At 38.3% G+C, this 15,696-nt stretch overlaps 1 protein-coding gene across 7 annotated transcripts in view; it reads left to right on the top strand.

Moving 5' to 3' along the window:
- The window catches only part of GALK2 (galactokinase 2), a 140,950-nt gene that overhangs the window by 1,829 nt on the left and 123,425 nt on the right, over positions 1 to 15,696 (top strand). Inside the window, exon 1 of one of the 7 annotated variants that reach the window (XM_043472028.1) lies at positions 11,412 to 11,612. The exons of 3 other annotated variants lie outside the window; for them this stretch is intronic. In XM_043472028.1, coding sequence (XP_043327963.1) covers positions 11,560 to 11,612 — 53 coding nt within the window. In that variant the 5' untranslated portion in view covers positions 11,412 to 11,559. Of the gene's footprint in view, positions 1 to 11,411; positions 11,613 to 13,595; positions 13,616 to 15,696 lie in introns of those variants that run through there. 3 more of the 7 variants (XM_043472033.1, XM_043472031.1, XM_043472035.1) reach the window with 3 other exon arrangements.

Below are 15,696 nucleotides of genomic sequence, written 5' to 3'. Positions count from 1 at the left end.
CTTAAAATAAAACAATCTCCCTGTAAGTTTTAACTATATATCCTATTTTGTCTAGAATAGCCTAGTCCTATTGTCCCAGAATAAAAATGATCAGCATCCATCACTCTCAAAAGTCTGTACAATAAATCACATGATTACTCTATCTGTAACACATACTTCTTCAGAAGAGAAAAAAGAATCTCAAGGTGATTAAGAACTTTTTTTGCTCAGAGTAATCAGCTACATAGTTTTGCATTTTTAAGTCAGTATAGTAATTCTGAAATGATCTATTAATCATGTGCGTATGAATATGTAATAAAACTGCATGTTTATTTACATTGAATTTATTTATATATTTTGGTGCCTTTTAATATAATTCCTTACTTCTACAATGTGGAAAAATTATTCAAGAAGTTAGTGACTAGGAGCACTAGGAAAAGTGCAGCCACATTTTGAGTGTCATATTCTTGGCCTCCAAATTTCACACACTTAGTCTGGAAATTTGCTGAGAGTAGTTGAAAAGGTTTTCACAGTGTTTAGCTCACTGCTTGGGTACACAATGCAAATGAATATTTGTTGTAGAAATAAACATGTCAATCTTTCTATGCAGGCAATGCCCTTATATATATGTCTACACATCAAAATCTTTTTCTGTCTTCAAAACTTCATTTAAATATCACTTCATTCACATATCCTATCCTAAATACTTTGTACAGTTAAGCTATTCTCTTTTTCTTGACATTAATTTTATTCAGCGGTAAAGTAAAAAGTGGAAGTCACTCAGTCATGTCAACTTCTTTGTGACACCATGGACTGCAGCCTGCCAGGCTCCTCTGTCCATGGAATTATTAAGGCAAAAATACTGGAGTGGGTTGCCATTCCCTTCTCCACGGGACCTTTCCAACCCAGGGATCAAATCCGAGTTTCCTGCATTGCAGGAAGATTCTTTACCAGTTGAGCCACCAGGGAAGCCCCAATAGTAAATCATTAAAAATTTTTTAACAGTTTATTGATCTGATCTGGTGCCTTTATACAAAGTGGTTCCTGTGTTTAAAAAATATTTTTTTAAAAGCTGTTTGAGGTATAATTTATCAGCTTTATTGAGGTACATTAAACTATACACTATGAGCCATAAACTGAAACTTTGAGCCATGCTGTGTAAGGCCACCAAAGACAGATGGGTTATGGTAGAGAGTTTGGACAAAATGTGGTCCACTGGAGAAGGGAATGGCAAACCACATCAGTCTTCTTGCCTTGAGAACCCCATGATCAGTATGAGAAGGCAAAGTGATAGGACACTGAAAGATGAACTCCCCAGGTCAGTATACGCTACTGGAGATCAGTGGAGAAATAACTCCAGAAAGAATGAAGAGATGGAGCCAAAGCCAAAACAACACCCAATTGTGGATGTGACTGGTGATGGAAGCAAGGTCCAATGCTGTAAAGAGCAATATTGCATAGGAACCTGGAATGTTAGGTCCATGAATCAAGGCAAATTGGAAGTGGTCAAACAGGAAAAGGCAAGAGTGAACATTGACACTTTAGGAATCAGCAAACTAAAATGGACTGGAATGGGTAAATTTAATTCAGATGACCATTGTATCTACTACTGTGGGCAGGAATCCCTTCGAAGAAATGGAGGAGCCATCATAGTCAACAAAAGTGTCCAAAATGCAGTACTTGGATGCAATGTCAAAAACAGCAGAATGACCTCTGTTCATTTCAAAGGCAAACCATTTAATATCACGGTAATCCAAGTCTATGCCCCGACCAGTAATGCTGAAGAAGCTGAAGTTGAACTGTTCTGTGAAGACCTACAAGACCTTCTAGAACTAACATCCAAAAAAGATATCCTTTTCATTATGGGGGACTGGAATGCAAAAGTAGGAAGTCAAGAAACACCTGGAGTAACAAGCAAATTTGGCCTTGGTGTACAGAATGAAGCAGGGCAAGGCTAATAGAGTTCTGCCAAGAGAAAGCACTGGTCATAGCAAACACCCTCTTCCAACAACACCGGAGAAGACTCTACACATGGACATCACCAGATGGTCAATACTAAAATCAGATTGATTATATTCTTTGCCGCCAAAGATGGAGAAGCTCTATACAGTCAGCAAAAAATAAGACCAGGATCTGATTGTGGCTCAGATCCTGAAATCCTATTGCCAAGTTCAGACTTAAATTGAAGAAAGTAGGGAAAACCAGTATACCATTCAGGAATGACCTAAATCAAATCCCTTATGATTATACAGTGGAAGTGAGAAATAGATTTAAGGGACTAGATCTGATAGATTAAATCTGATAGAGTGCCTGATGAATTATGGGTGGAGGTTCGTGGCATTGTACAAGAGGCAGGGATCAAGACCATCTCCCAGAAAAAGAAATGTGAAAAAGCAAAATGGCTGTCTGAGGAGGCCTAACAAATAGCTGTGAAAAGAAAAGTGAAAAGCAAAGGAGAAAAGGAAAGATATACCCATTTGAATGCAGAGTTCCAAAGAATAGCAAGGAGAGATAAGAAAGCCTTCCTCAGTGATCAGTGCAAAGAAATAGAGGAAAACAATAGAATGGGAAAGACTAGAGATCTCTTCAAGAAAATTAGAGATACCAAGGGAACATTTCATGCCAAGATGGGCACAATAAAGGACAGAAATGGTAGAGACCTAACAGAAGCAGAAGATGTTAAGAAGAGGTGGCAAGAATACACAGAAGAACTGTACAAAAGAGATCTTCATGACCGAGATAATCACAATGGTGTGATCACTCACCTAGAGGCAGACATCTTGGAATGTGAAGTCAAGTGGGCCTTAGGAAGTATCACTACGAACTAAGCTAGTGGAGGTGATGGAATTGCAGTTGAGCTATTTCAAATCCTAAAAGGTGATGCTGTGAAAGTGCTGCACTCAACTTGCCAGTAAATTGGGAAAACTCAGCAGTGACCACAGGCCTGGAAAAGGTCAGTTTTCATTCTGATCCCAAAGAAAGGCAATGCCAAAGAATGCTCCAACTACTGCACAGTTGCACTCCTCTCACACACTAGTAAAGTAATGCTTAATATTCTCCAAGCCAGGCCTCAACAGTACGTGAACTGTGAACTTCCAGATGTTCAAGCTGGTTTTAGAAAAGGCAGAGGAACCAGATATCTAATTGCCAACATCCGCTGGATCATTGAAAAGGCAAGAGAGTTCCAGAAAAATATCTATTTCTGCTTTATTGATTATGCCAAAGCCTTTGACTGTGTGGATCACCACAAACAGTGGAAAATTCTGAAAGAGATTGGAATACCAGATTACCTGACCTGCCTCTTGAGAAATCTGTATTCAGGTCAGGAAGCAACAGTTAGAACTGGACATGAAACAACAGACTGGTTCCAAATAGGAAAAGGAGTACATCAAGGCTGTATATTGTCACCCTGCTTATTTAACTTATATGCAGAGTACATCATGAGAAACGCTGGGCTGAATGAAGCACAAGCTGGAATCAAGATTGCCAGGAGAAATATCAATAACCTCAGATATGCAGATGACGCCACCCTTATGGCAGAAAGTGAAGAAGAACTAAAGAGCCTCTTGATGAAAGTGAAAGAGGAGAGTGAAAAAGTTGGCTTAAAACTCAGCATTCAGAAAACTAAGATCATGGCATCTAGTCCCATCACTTCATGGCAAATAGATGGGGAAACAGTGGAAGCAATGACAGACTTTATTTTTGGGGGCTCCAAAATCACTGCTGATGGTGACTGCAGCCATGAAACTAAAAGACGCTTACTCCTTGGAAGAAAAGATGGACAGCAACTAGACCAACTTAGCATATTAAAAAGCAGAGACATTACTTTGTCAACAAAGGTCTGTTTAGTCAAGGCTGTGATTTTTTCAGTAGTCATGTATGGATGTGAAAGTTGGACTATAAAGAAAGATAAGTGCTGAAGAATTAATCCTTTTGAACTGTGGTGTTGGAGAAGACTCTTGAGAGTCCCTTGGAGTGCAAGGAGGTCCAACCAGTCCATCCTAAAGGAAATCAATCCTGAATATTCATTGGAAGGACTGATGTTGAATCTGAAACTCCAATACTTTCGCCACCTGATGCGAAGAACTGACTCATTGGAAAAGACCCTGATGCTGGGGAAGATTGGCAGGAGGAGAAGGGGATGACAGAGGACGAGATGCTTGGATGGCATCCCTGACTCAATGGACTTGAGTTTGAGTAAACTCTGGGAGTTGGTGATGGACAGGGAGGCCTGGCGTGCTGCAGTCCATGAGGTCGCAAAGAGTTGGACACGACTGAGTGACTGAACTGAACTGAAACTGTACACAATTAAATGCACAGTTTGATGATTTTGACATGCACATATACTTGTGAAACCATCATTACAACCAAGATAATGAAGATACTATTTATTACTGCAAAAGTTTCCTTATTGCCCCTTGATTATCGATTGTCTCCTCCTCCCTTCCGTTTTTCCATGTAACCACTGATCTACTTTTTGTCACTATAGATTAATAATTTTCTGGAATTTTGTTTAAATGAATCATGTAATATGTATTCTCTTTTGCCTGACTTATTTCACTCATTATAATTATTTTGTGATTCATCCATGTTGTTGCATCTATCAACTGGTTGTTTCTTTCTGTTCCTGAGGTTTCCCTTATATGGATATATCACAGGTTATGTATTCACTTGTGGAATTTTTTTTTTTTTTGCCATGCTGTGTGTCATGTTAGATCTTAGATCTCTGACCAGGGATTGAACCTGTGCCCCCTGCAGTGGAAACACAAGAGTCTTAGCCACCGGACCACCAGGAAGTCAGTCCCTATTGATGGATATTTGAGGGTTTTCTTGTCTCAGTTTTTGGCTTATGTAAATAATTAGAGCTATTTGTATACAGAACATTTGTGTCCAAGTTTTTGTGTGGACATGTTTCACTTTTCTTGAGTAATGTTGTAGACAGACTCTTAAGTTACATGTGCTTGTGTAGTCCCTTTCACTTTGAATGCAGGTGGGATCTGTGACTTGCTTTGTACCCCCCCCCCCCCAGCTTTATTGAGTTATAATTGACAAATAAATGTGACTTGTTCCTAACCATTAAGATAGAGCAAAGGTGATGTACATGATTATGTGTATATGATTACATTACACTAGATTATAAACTCATCTTGTTGAGGAGAGACTGTCTCCTTTGCTGATTTTGAGAAAGCATTGACCATGTTGTAAAAGACCATGTGGCAAGAAGCTGAGGATGGTTACCTGGTCAATGGTCAGCAAGACACTGACTTTTAGTCTGATGATGCACATGGAATTAAAGCTGCTAGCGGGACTTCCCTGGTGGCGCAGTGGATAAGAATCCACCTGCCAGTTCAGGGACACAGGTTCAATCCCTGATCTAGGAGAATCCCATATGCCATGGAGCAACTAGGCCAGTGTTCCATAACAAGACAAGCCACCACCACGAGAGGCAGCCACACCACAACTAGAGAAAGCCTGCACAAAGCAACAACCAACCAGCACAGCCAAAAATAAAATAATGAATAAATAATTTTTTAAAAAAGCATCTAGCAACCATGTGATCTTGGAAATGAAAACTTCCCCAGTTGAGCCTTAGATAAGACTTTGTGAGACCCTAAAGCAGATGACCCAGCTATGTTCTTCCCTGACTTCTGAACCACAGAAACTGTGGATAAGCAGTCTGTATTATTTTGTACTGCTAAGTTTGTGGTAAAATTGTTGTGCAGCCATAGATATGAATGCAGGTACACACCTAGTGGTGGGATGATTGGATTACAAATATGTCTATGTTTAACTTTTTAAGAAACTCTCAAATTGTTTTCACAACTGTTTTTGCCATTTTGATTATCCACCAGCATTGTATAAGATTGTTACTTGTACCACATACTTGTCAACACATAGTGGAGTCAGTGTCTTAATTTTAGCCACTCTGGCAGGAGTATAATTGTGGTTTTGAATTGCATTCCTTAGTGACTAATGTTGAATATCTTTTCGTGTGCTTATTTGCCATCAGTTTTTCTTTGGTGAAGTATTGATATCTCCTCAGTCCTTTTGCCCATTTTTTAAAATGTTTCTTTTGTATTTTATTTTTTTTTATTGGAATATAGTTTTTTGTAATTGATTTACAATTGTCATGTTAGTTCCTGGTGTACAGCAAAGTGAATCAGTTATATATATACATGAATCCACTTTTTTCTTCTTAGATTCTTGTCCCATATAGGCCGTCACAGAGTATTAAGTAGTTTCCTGTGCTACATTCTTACTAGTTATTTATTTTATATATAATAGTGTGTGTATGTCAGTCCTAATCTCTCAGTTTATTCCCCCACGCATTCCCTGGTAACCGTAAGTTTGTTTTCTCCATCTGTGACTCTACTTCTGTTTGGTAAATAAGTTCATTTGTACCTGTTTTTGTCTTGCTTCTATTGAGTTGTAAGTGTTCTTTATGCTTTTTGTTGTATTTAAGGATTATTCGCCACACTCAGGTGTACTAAGATATTCTTTTATGTTTTCTTCTGGAAGTTTTATGTAGTTTAAACTTGTACATTCAGATCTATGACCTAGTTCAAGTTTAATTTTTGTATATACTGTGAAGGAAATGTAGAGGTTTATTTTTTTCTGCATATGGTTATCAAATTATTCCAGCATTATTTGTCCAAAAAAAAATCCTTTATTGAATTGTCTTGGCATTTTATCAAAGGCAATAGACCATTTGATTCCCAACAGAATTTGACCCCTTAAAAGTATGTTTTTGATAATTTAATGTAATCCTATATTATGATTATTTTGTATTTATTCTTTATTAAACTGAAAGCTCCTTGAGGACATAAATATCTTACTTATTTCTGAATTGCCTGACACTCAGCATTCTCAGTGAAAATATGATGTGTTTAAGTATATTCTAGCATTCATGACTCCTCACTGCTAGATTGAGACATATGGTTACCCCAGACAGGCTCATGATTTGGAGTGCTTCCAGACTAATTGTCTAAAGGATTTTTTTTTTTTAAACTACATTTACTTAAGCTGAACACTGTATGTTAAAAGGGCAGAAAAGTGGAGGACTCCTTCTGTATTAGTCAAACCTGGACAGGAAACTCATGGTATACTGGAGAGAAGGTGGGGCAGTAACTGAAAAGCGTTTACTGAAAGAAGTATTTACAGAGAGGGGGATAAGGCTGAGGGAACCCACAGGATGGTGAAACACACAGGGACTAGCAACTGGCTGGAAATCTCATTTCCTGAAGGCTTGAAGGGGCAGAGGGAAGAAATAGTTTTACCAGAGCCCAGCAGGAGTGGGAGTCCTGGAAGATGGACCCTCCAACAGCAGCTGTGGTTATAGGGAAACACAGCTACTGCCATAACTATGGCAAAGGTGAGATGGAGTAGGTGAATTTATGTGTGTTTGTAGTGGAGAGGGGGAGTGGTAGGTATCTCAATTTCTCTGTTTACTATCTTCTAATATCCTGCTAGTGACCAATCCCAACCAGAAGCCAGAGGTAAAGAAGCCCAGGTACCATCCTTAGAGATCAGCTTCCAGGAGGGTAGAGAAGGGTAAAAATGGATCCAGAAATCGATTGGGGGAGTAAAGAGTATAACATTATGTCATGCAATTCAGCTGTGGTTAAATTATATACTTTACTCAGGGAAGGAACTTTCTCTCCTTCAAAGGCAAATTGCTGACTATCTATTGTTGGAGCATATCTCTTGATTTTACCAACTAACCTAAGTGGCTTTTCAAAATGTTAATTCTGCTGACATTTAACAACCACTGTTTCTTGAGGGGACCTCTGATAAGTACACTTTGCATGATCTCATTAAATTTCCACCTTATAGACATGATAGGAGGGGCTTCCCAGGTGGCTCAGTGGTAAAGAATCTGCCTGCCAATGCAGGAGATGCAGGTTTGATCCCTGGGGTCAGGAAGATCCCCTGCAGGAGGATAATGGCAACCCACTCCAGTAACCTTGCCTGGAAAATCCCATGAACAGAAGAAACTTGCAGGCTACAGTTCAGTCCATAACGTCGAAAAGAGAATGAACAACTAAGCATGCACGCAGGCATGATAGGAGCTTTCTTTTTTTAACAATGGCTTTCGAAAAATGTCTCTTGCTAAATGCAGTTACACAAACTTAGCAATGTTATCTGCCATTTTCGTATCTCTAAAGCCCATTCATTTTTATTCTCACCCAAAATGGTGACCGTACCTCCCTAGTTTTGTGCCATGAACACACTTTTTTTTTTTTTTTCCTGGCCATGCCACATGCAGAATCTTTGTTCCCCGACCAGAGATGGAACCCATACACCCTGCAGTCAAAACATGGAGTCTTAAACCACTGCACTGCCAGGGAAGTCCTTGAATGCACTTTTCAGCAAGAGGTATGTGTGGAGGCCAAGTAGGGAGCTGACACAATTATACTATAATTCAAAGATTGTTTTTGTTTCTTTTCTTTACTGAAATCAGCAAGTTCTTTCAGTATGTTTTGCGTTAATCCTTCTGTGATTCCCCTGTCAGCTAAAGCAGCACAATCTTCAACTGACAATTGACAAATAATTTGTGCATGGAATGCTGTAGCTGTATTCCCTTTGCTATTCTCCATACAACCTCCTTTTAATTTTGGGGACTATCAAACTTCTACTTTTTAACAATTGACTTCAGATTTCAGAGATTCCTGTTTATTCCTTTTGACTTCTTTTAAAACAGAGCTTTCCCCTATTTCCTTCAGATTTTTCCTACTTTTCAGAATCTGTACCTACCTCTTCTCTACCCCCAGTCTTTCTTCTCTATCCTTATTCCTATGTTAGTTTATAATTTAGACCTTAAACCTTATTGTAAGTGTGGCCACATGTAAAAGGGCTTTCCAGGTGGCTCAGCAGTAAAGATTCTGCCTGCAGTGCAGGAGTTGCAGGAGAGGCAGGTTCCATCCCTGGGTCGGGAAGATCCCCTGGAGGAGGAAATGGTTGCAACCCACTCCAGTGTTCTTGCTTGAAAAATCCCAAGAACAGAGGAGCCTGACAATCTACAGTCCATGGGGTCACAAAGAGTCAGACATGACTGAAGCAACTTGAGCACACCATGTACAAAAAATAAAGAGCTGAGAGGTTCATGATTTGTGAAAATAAAAATTCTGTAAAATTTAGACATTAAACATTTATCAGATAGGTCTAATAAGAACCAAAGGAATATCTTAAAATTGAAAAAAGAACAATATTTTTTCACTTCATAAGGTTGTTGGGAAGATTTAAAGAGAATAATAATATGTAAAGTGCTTACTTACGTATCAGGAAGCCTGGCATAAGGAAGATAGTATAAGAAAGTAATGTTAATTTTGGTTTTTGGTTTCTATTTGGAGTTCTTTGGTTGTTTGAAAATAAGTTATTTTAAGAGCAATGTTTTATTAAAATTACAATGTATACACTTTAATTTGGGGACAAAAATTACTAATTGTCTCAGTAATTTTTTAAAGCATACTTCAGTAAGGTCTCAGGGTCTCACCAGAGGTCACACATTCAGAGTAGGCTGGGGTAGGAGTCTGGGACCTGCAAGACTGGTTGATCAAAATCAACCAGTTGTGATTCCAGCCTTTACTCTTTCACTTTGGGGCCATCATTTCAAAAAAGGGAGTTTTACTAGTTGCTCTAAAAGGTGCTTTCTAGTCTGTATCAGTTTTGCTGAGACTGCAATAGAAATGTATTCAAGATTTGCCTAATAATTTGCCATCATGTTTCATTTATCAAAGTTAATATTTGACCATCAAATACACATTTAATAGAAAATATTCTTTTATGAGCCAGAGTATCGATAGTCAATATTTTCTTTCTCTTTCTTTCTTTTTGCCACACTGTGCAACTTGCAGGATCTCAGTTCCTAATCAGAGACTGAATCCTGAACCCAGGCCCCAGTAGTGAAAGCGCTGAGTCCTAACCACAGGACTGTCAGGGATTTCCTTTATGGTGCTTTCACTGCGGGGCCAGGTTTGGGGTTCAATCCTTGATCCAGGAACTAAGATCCTGCAAGTTGTGAGAACAAACAAAGCATATAAAATGAGCTTGTTTGGGGCAATTTTTAAAACAAAGTATTTTCAGAACTTCAAAATTTACTTAATTTTCAATGACCATAGAAAATGTGTTAGAAATATATCTGACATACTTTCCTTTTCCATATTTACTGATGTTCCTAAGAATTTTACATTTTTTCTCAACTTAGGGTCTTTCCACATTCAAACCTATTTACAGAGATGACAGTGATGTTTCCCCTTACTCAAGAGAAAACCATAATAACCATCCTATTGGGATTTATTGGGGTTCAAAAAAAGAGATATAACTGCTTCATTTCAAAGTGATAAGGAGGGACTGAAATAATAGTGAGAGAATAACTCTAAGACCAGACCAACATTTCTATGATGTTTCATTTACAGTAACAACTCAGGGATGTACCAGGGGGGGTGCAGTCCTTTTAGCTAGCCGTTGACACTGTCAATTCATACTTCAGCCTTCATTTCCCTTTTACCCTTCCCTAACACACACATATAGAAGTTCAGGAATGGCAAATTGGTGAATGTGTCTGGGGTATACAGACTACACTAGAGCGTTAATAGACTTGGAGTTTAATTCAAGTTTTGCTACCAATTAACAGTGCAACCTTAAAGGCAAGTCATTTTACCTTTCAGTCATTCATTCAGCTCATCTTATTTGTTGATTGGAAAACCAGTCTCCCAAGTACTGTTCTAGGTGCTGGGAATTCATACTTCCTACCTTCAAGTTGTTTACCTTCTAGTGGTAGTGATGGTGAAAGTGGTGAGACAGACCATAAATATGCAGAACTTGTGAGAACAAGGAAGGAAAGAAAGCAGTAATATGATAAAAGTGATGAGGTGGATGGGGGTGGTGTGCTTCTTGAGATAGAGTATCTGAGATGTCTCTAGGTAACTGAAAAAGCAAGGTGTTGAACTGGAGGCTAAGAGTATCTGGCAGTTGGAAAGATATGTATTTTCTTCTTTTCATTATTACTTATGTTTTGTGAAGGCCCACCAGTGCCTTTATTCTGGAAATAAATGCAAATGTGTTTAAGTCAAGCTCCGTATCAATTTGATAGTCTAATTTTTGAAGTAATCTATTTAAGAAGCAGTAAGTAAATATTTTAGTGTTATTTGGGGGGAGTTGCTGCTGGGCATTAAAGAAAAAAAAAGACCCTCTAACAATAATAATATAAAAAGCAAACTGAGGTGCCAAGTTATATTTCTGTGCTCAGACTTATGCCCAGGACGCAGAAAGAAAACCTCCTTAGCTGTGCTGGGCTCAGGGGCTCCAGTGCGCCCTGGGTCCCCGGGTCCCCGGCGCTCAGAGCAGCAAGGCCGCAATACCTGACAGCTGTCGGGAAGGCTCCGAGCCCCAGAGCCCAGGGAGGAGGAGCCACGGGAGGGGCCGACTGGAAGCAGCCACCTCAGCGAAGAGGCAGGATTTCCGCGGGGTGAATGCCGGTGTCTCCCGGAAGAAAGGGCTCCTGCTGCAGATGTCCCGTGATTACCTCGGAAGTCTTGCTTCGCCGGTTGAAACTGCAGGATAAAGAAGGATTAGCAAAATATGGCTACGGAGGGCCCTGCCGTGCGTCGAGTCCTTGTGGCGGAACATCCCAGGTGGGGGAGAGGAGATGCCCGCGCTTTGGGATCGCTTGGGTTGGATAGATGTAGAGGCTGTCGGGGCTTTCGGCTCTTCCAGGAGCAGACAGAATCCTTGGGATGTTACAAGGTCACTTGGCTGGGATTGCAAGAAGATCGCGCCGCAAAGTCTGTCCAACCTTATTCACTACCAAGGGGTGTGTGTCTTGCTTCATCCATGCAGATCCTTCTTTCCCTTGCAGAAGGGTGGGACGTTTTCTGCTGGGCTTAAGCAGAAAAACCCAAATTAATTTTGAATCTCTTCTCTCTTTGTTTTGCTTGCCAATGCTTTTTAAAGTCCCCCTTTTAAAATATTGAAAGCAATCAAATACAGCCAAAACAAAAACAGGAAAATGACCCCCAAACCAAAAAACCCCTTGGTCTCTGCATCCTTCTAAACAAATCATGAAACCTATGCACCTTCCCTTAGGGAATTAATCTGCTGCCAGTACCTAGCTACAGAATAATTATCAGCTTAAGTGATACTCTCTGGGGGATATTTTCATTTGAGGTCATCTTGCAAATACTTAATGGAAATACTTGTTTCTGACATAGGACAGAAATCTCATAGAATGAAATCTCCACCTGCTGGGTATTAGCTCTATAGCTTTTCTAAGGTTGGCTTTGCTCCCCTTTTGTTGTTTCTAATTTTTAGTATTTGTTCCCTGTTAATTTTTTCTCTATAATTAAGCCCTAAAGTTTTCCCTACTTCCTGGTTTATGACTGTCATGTGACAGTTAACAATATTACAGCATACTGAAACGTGAAAATGCTTTTTCACCCTTGAAACATCAAAGAGTGGGGCTTTAGTTACGGAAAAGATACATAATTTTTGATTCTGGAGACTAGCACAGCCTTGGATGAGTTACAAGTGTCATATATTATTCTGTGTTTCCATTTTATGCCATTTTAGTCATAATGCTTGATATTTCTATAGTTACCCGGTGAGAAGGGGGATGGTAACATGTACTAAAAGTGAAGAACTATTTACTAAATTTCCTTTGAGTTGTTTCTTGCCTTAAAAGACCTTTACAGTATCCATGCATGCATGTGTGCTAAGTTGCTTCAGTCGTGTCTGACTCTGCGACCCCATGGACTGTACCCTGTCCGGCTCCTTTGTCCATTGGATTCTCCAGGCAAGAATACTGGAGTGGATTGCCATGCCCTCCAGGGGATCTTCCTGACCTAGGGATCCAACCTGCGTCTCTTATGTCTCCTTCATTGGCAGGTGGGCTCTTTACCACTGGTACCACCTGGGAAGCCCAGTTGTTTATGCAGCAGACATTTATTGTTAATATTAGTATTCTGTGCTAGCTATAGAAGAGGTCATACAGTAGTCTGGTAAGGGTGCACTTTGCCATTTTCTTGTTTTTCATTTAATATAATTATTTAACTTCAAGCAATGTTTGAGCCACTTAATCATTTTATCAGGAGTGAGTCCAGTTAAGTCTAGATAGTATATCTACAAACCCACCTAACTGGTTATATGTTGCAATATGCTGAAGGGGAAAAACATGCAGGAGTGCCCCATTATCAGATTGTCCTTTTTTGGAACTTCTGCTCTTTCTTCAGGATACTGTCAACTGGAAAAACAAACAACATGAGAGTTGTGAGTTAAGTTTTATTTGGGGCACAATGAGGACGATAGCCTGGGAGGCAGCATTTCAGAGAACTCTTAGAAACTGCTCTGAAGAGGTAGGGCAGAAGGTCAGTATGTGTGTGCTTTTGGTGAAGTGGACTACTTGCTATCAAGCAAACATTATTTTGCAGAAAGTTGCTGCTAGTCTCATGAAGGTTACTGCTAGTCACAAGGAGCAGATGTCACCATGAAGGATGTTAATGCTTTTCTAAATATGAGGAGATGCAAGAACTGGACTCATAAAATCTTCTTCTGAAAATATATATCTGAAGGCCTGTTCTGCTGGTTTTCCCCAGAGCATCAAGTGCCTCATTCCTGATCTCCACCTTGAACTCCTTTCAGGGTATGTTGAAGGTCAATGGTCACAGCGGCTTGCATTTTAATCCTTATAGAGGTAGATGGCAGGTGTCAATTTTAGTTGGCAATGCCTTTTCAGCTTCACAGGACACATGACCTTCTGAGTAAAGGGACTAGTCAACCACGTCATAGATTTTAGTAAACTTAAGTTCTTTTTTGTTCATTTTTAAAAATCAAATAGAAATAGAAACTCTAATTTCTTTGTCTGTGTCCCAATCTTGCTTGCTTTCTGTACTTCAGATCCCACTGTTCTAATTTTTCATTCTTAGCATTTCTTTGCATTTAGAACCACTGTTCTAAATAGATCAGTTTATAGATGTACTATCTAGATTTAACTGAATTCACTCCTGATAAAATGAACTACTGATCTAAGTTTCTGTGCATTCTCTTCTCTTTTCCTTCTCTTTGGGATTAAGTTTTATTAAAACTTTTTTTTTTAGTTTTTTTAAGTTTTCATTTTATTATTTATTTTTATGCTTGCTTCTTAGTTGTGGTACACAGGTTTAGTTGCCCCATAGTATGTGAGTTCCCAGTTCCCTCATCAAAGATTGAACCCGCATCCCCAGTATTGGAAGGTGGATTCTTAACCACTAGACCACAAGGGAAGTCCCATGAGATTACATTTTAAATTGTTAGATTATTATTGCTTTTTGGTAACAGCTTTATTGATACATAATTCGCATACTATACAGTTCAATTGTTTAGAATTTACAATTAAATCATTTTTGGTATATTCACAGGATTGTGCAACCATAACCATAATCAAACTTAGAACATTCCCATCCTCACCCCCCACAAAGAACTCTGCATCTGTTAAGCTTTCACTTCCTTGATACCTGCAAGCCCTAAGCAAATTCTAATGTACTCTTTGTAGATTTGCTTATTCTAGACCTTTCAAATAAATGGAATCAGATAATATGTTTTTGTGTATGTGTGTGACTTTCACTTAATACAATGTTTCAAGGTTCAACCATGTAACATATTATCAATATGTCATTCCTTTTTATGATTGAATAATATTCTATTGTATTGACGTAAGACATTTTGTTTGTCCATTCATCAATTGATGGCATTTCGGTTGCTTTCACCTTTTGGCTCTATGATTAATGGTACTGTATAAACACGTTCTTAATATGAAAGATTTGAATTTTTTAAAAGTATAGTCAGTAAAGCCTGAAAACCCTACAATTCTTTTTCCCATAATCTGATTCTTATCCTTACTGCCAATTCTTACTTCCCTTCTTAGAAGTTTGGTTTGTTTTGTTTCCTTGTAATATTATTGTATCCTTTTGGTATCATTGTGTCTTTATAATATTATTGTTAACATTTTTATAAAAATTGTATTATATTCATATAAGTAGAATCAAATTTGGTTTTCTGTAATTTACTTTTTTTCCACTTAATATTTCTTAGAGATTCTGATATATCACTCCATAAAGATACATTTTATTTTTAATGACTATTTCATAGTACTAATGTGATTATTTTAACCACTCAATTATTAGAGTATACATTGAAGTTTCCAATTTTTCACTCACAAATATTGCTGCATTGCTGCAATAAAAATCTTTATACGTTTATCCTTAAGCATTTTTTATGTTTCCTTAAGCTCATTCATGAAAATGGAATCTAGGTCAAAGGTAATAAACATTTAAAATTTTGATTGTTTCAAAAAATAAAAATAAAATTTTAATAGTTGCTGCCAAATGGTCCTGCCACCCCCCAAAAAGATGTTATTAGATTGTCTGATTCTAGTTAGTTTTTAGAAACTATGTATGTATGTATGTATGTTTTGAATGAATATTTTTGAATAAACCCATATGATGTTTTATGTGTTAGGTATATTATTCCCAGTTTAGCCTTTTTCCTTTGACTTTATGTTTTTGTTGTGTAGACATTTTATATTTTATGTAGTGTGTTACAGTGTCGAATGGTAGTATCCTTGTCTTTATTTTTGATTTTAATGGGAAAGCTTCTAATATTTTTGTCATCAAATATGTGATGTTTGCTATTTCTGGCAAGTAGCCTTGATTAAATTAAGGACATTTTCTTTTTTTCTAGTATGTC

The sequence above is a fragment of the Cervus canadensis genome, chromosome 6, assembly GCF_019320065.1.
Source record: "Cervus canadensis isolate Bull #8, Minnesota chromosome 6, ASM1932006v1, whole genome shotgun sequence".
Taxonomy (NCBI): domain Eukaryota; kingdom Metazoa; phylum Chordata; class Mammalia; order Artiodactyla; family Cervidae; genus Cervus; species Cervus canadensis.
Note: the sequence above shows the minus strand (reverse complement) of the source record. Positions and strands in the feature narration are given on the sequence as shown.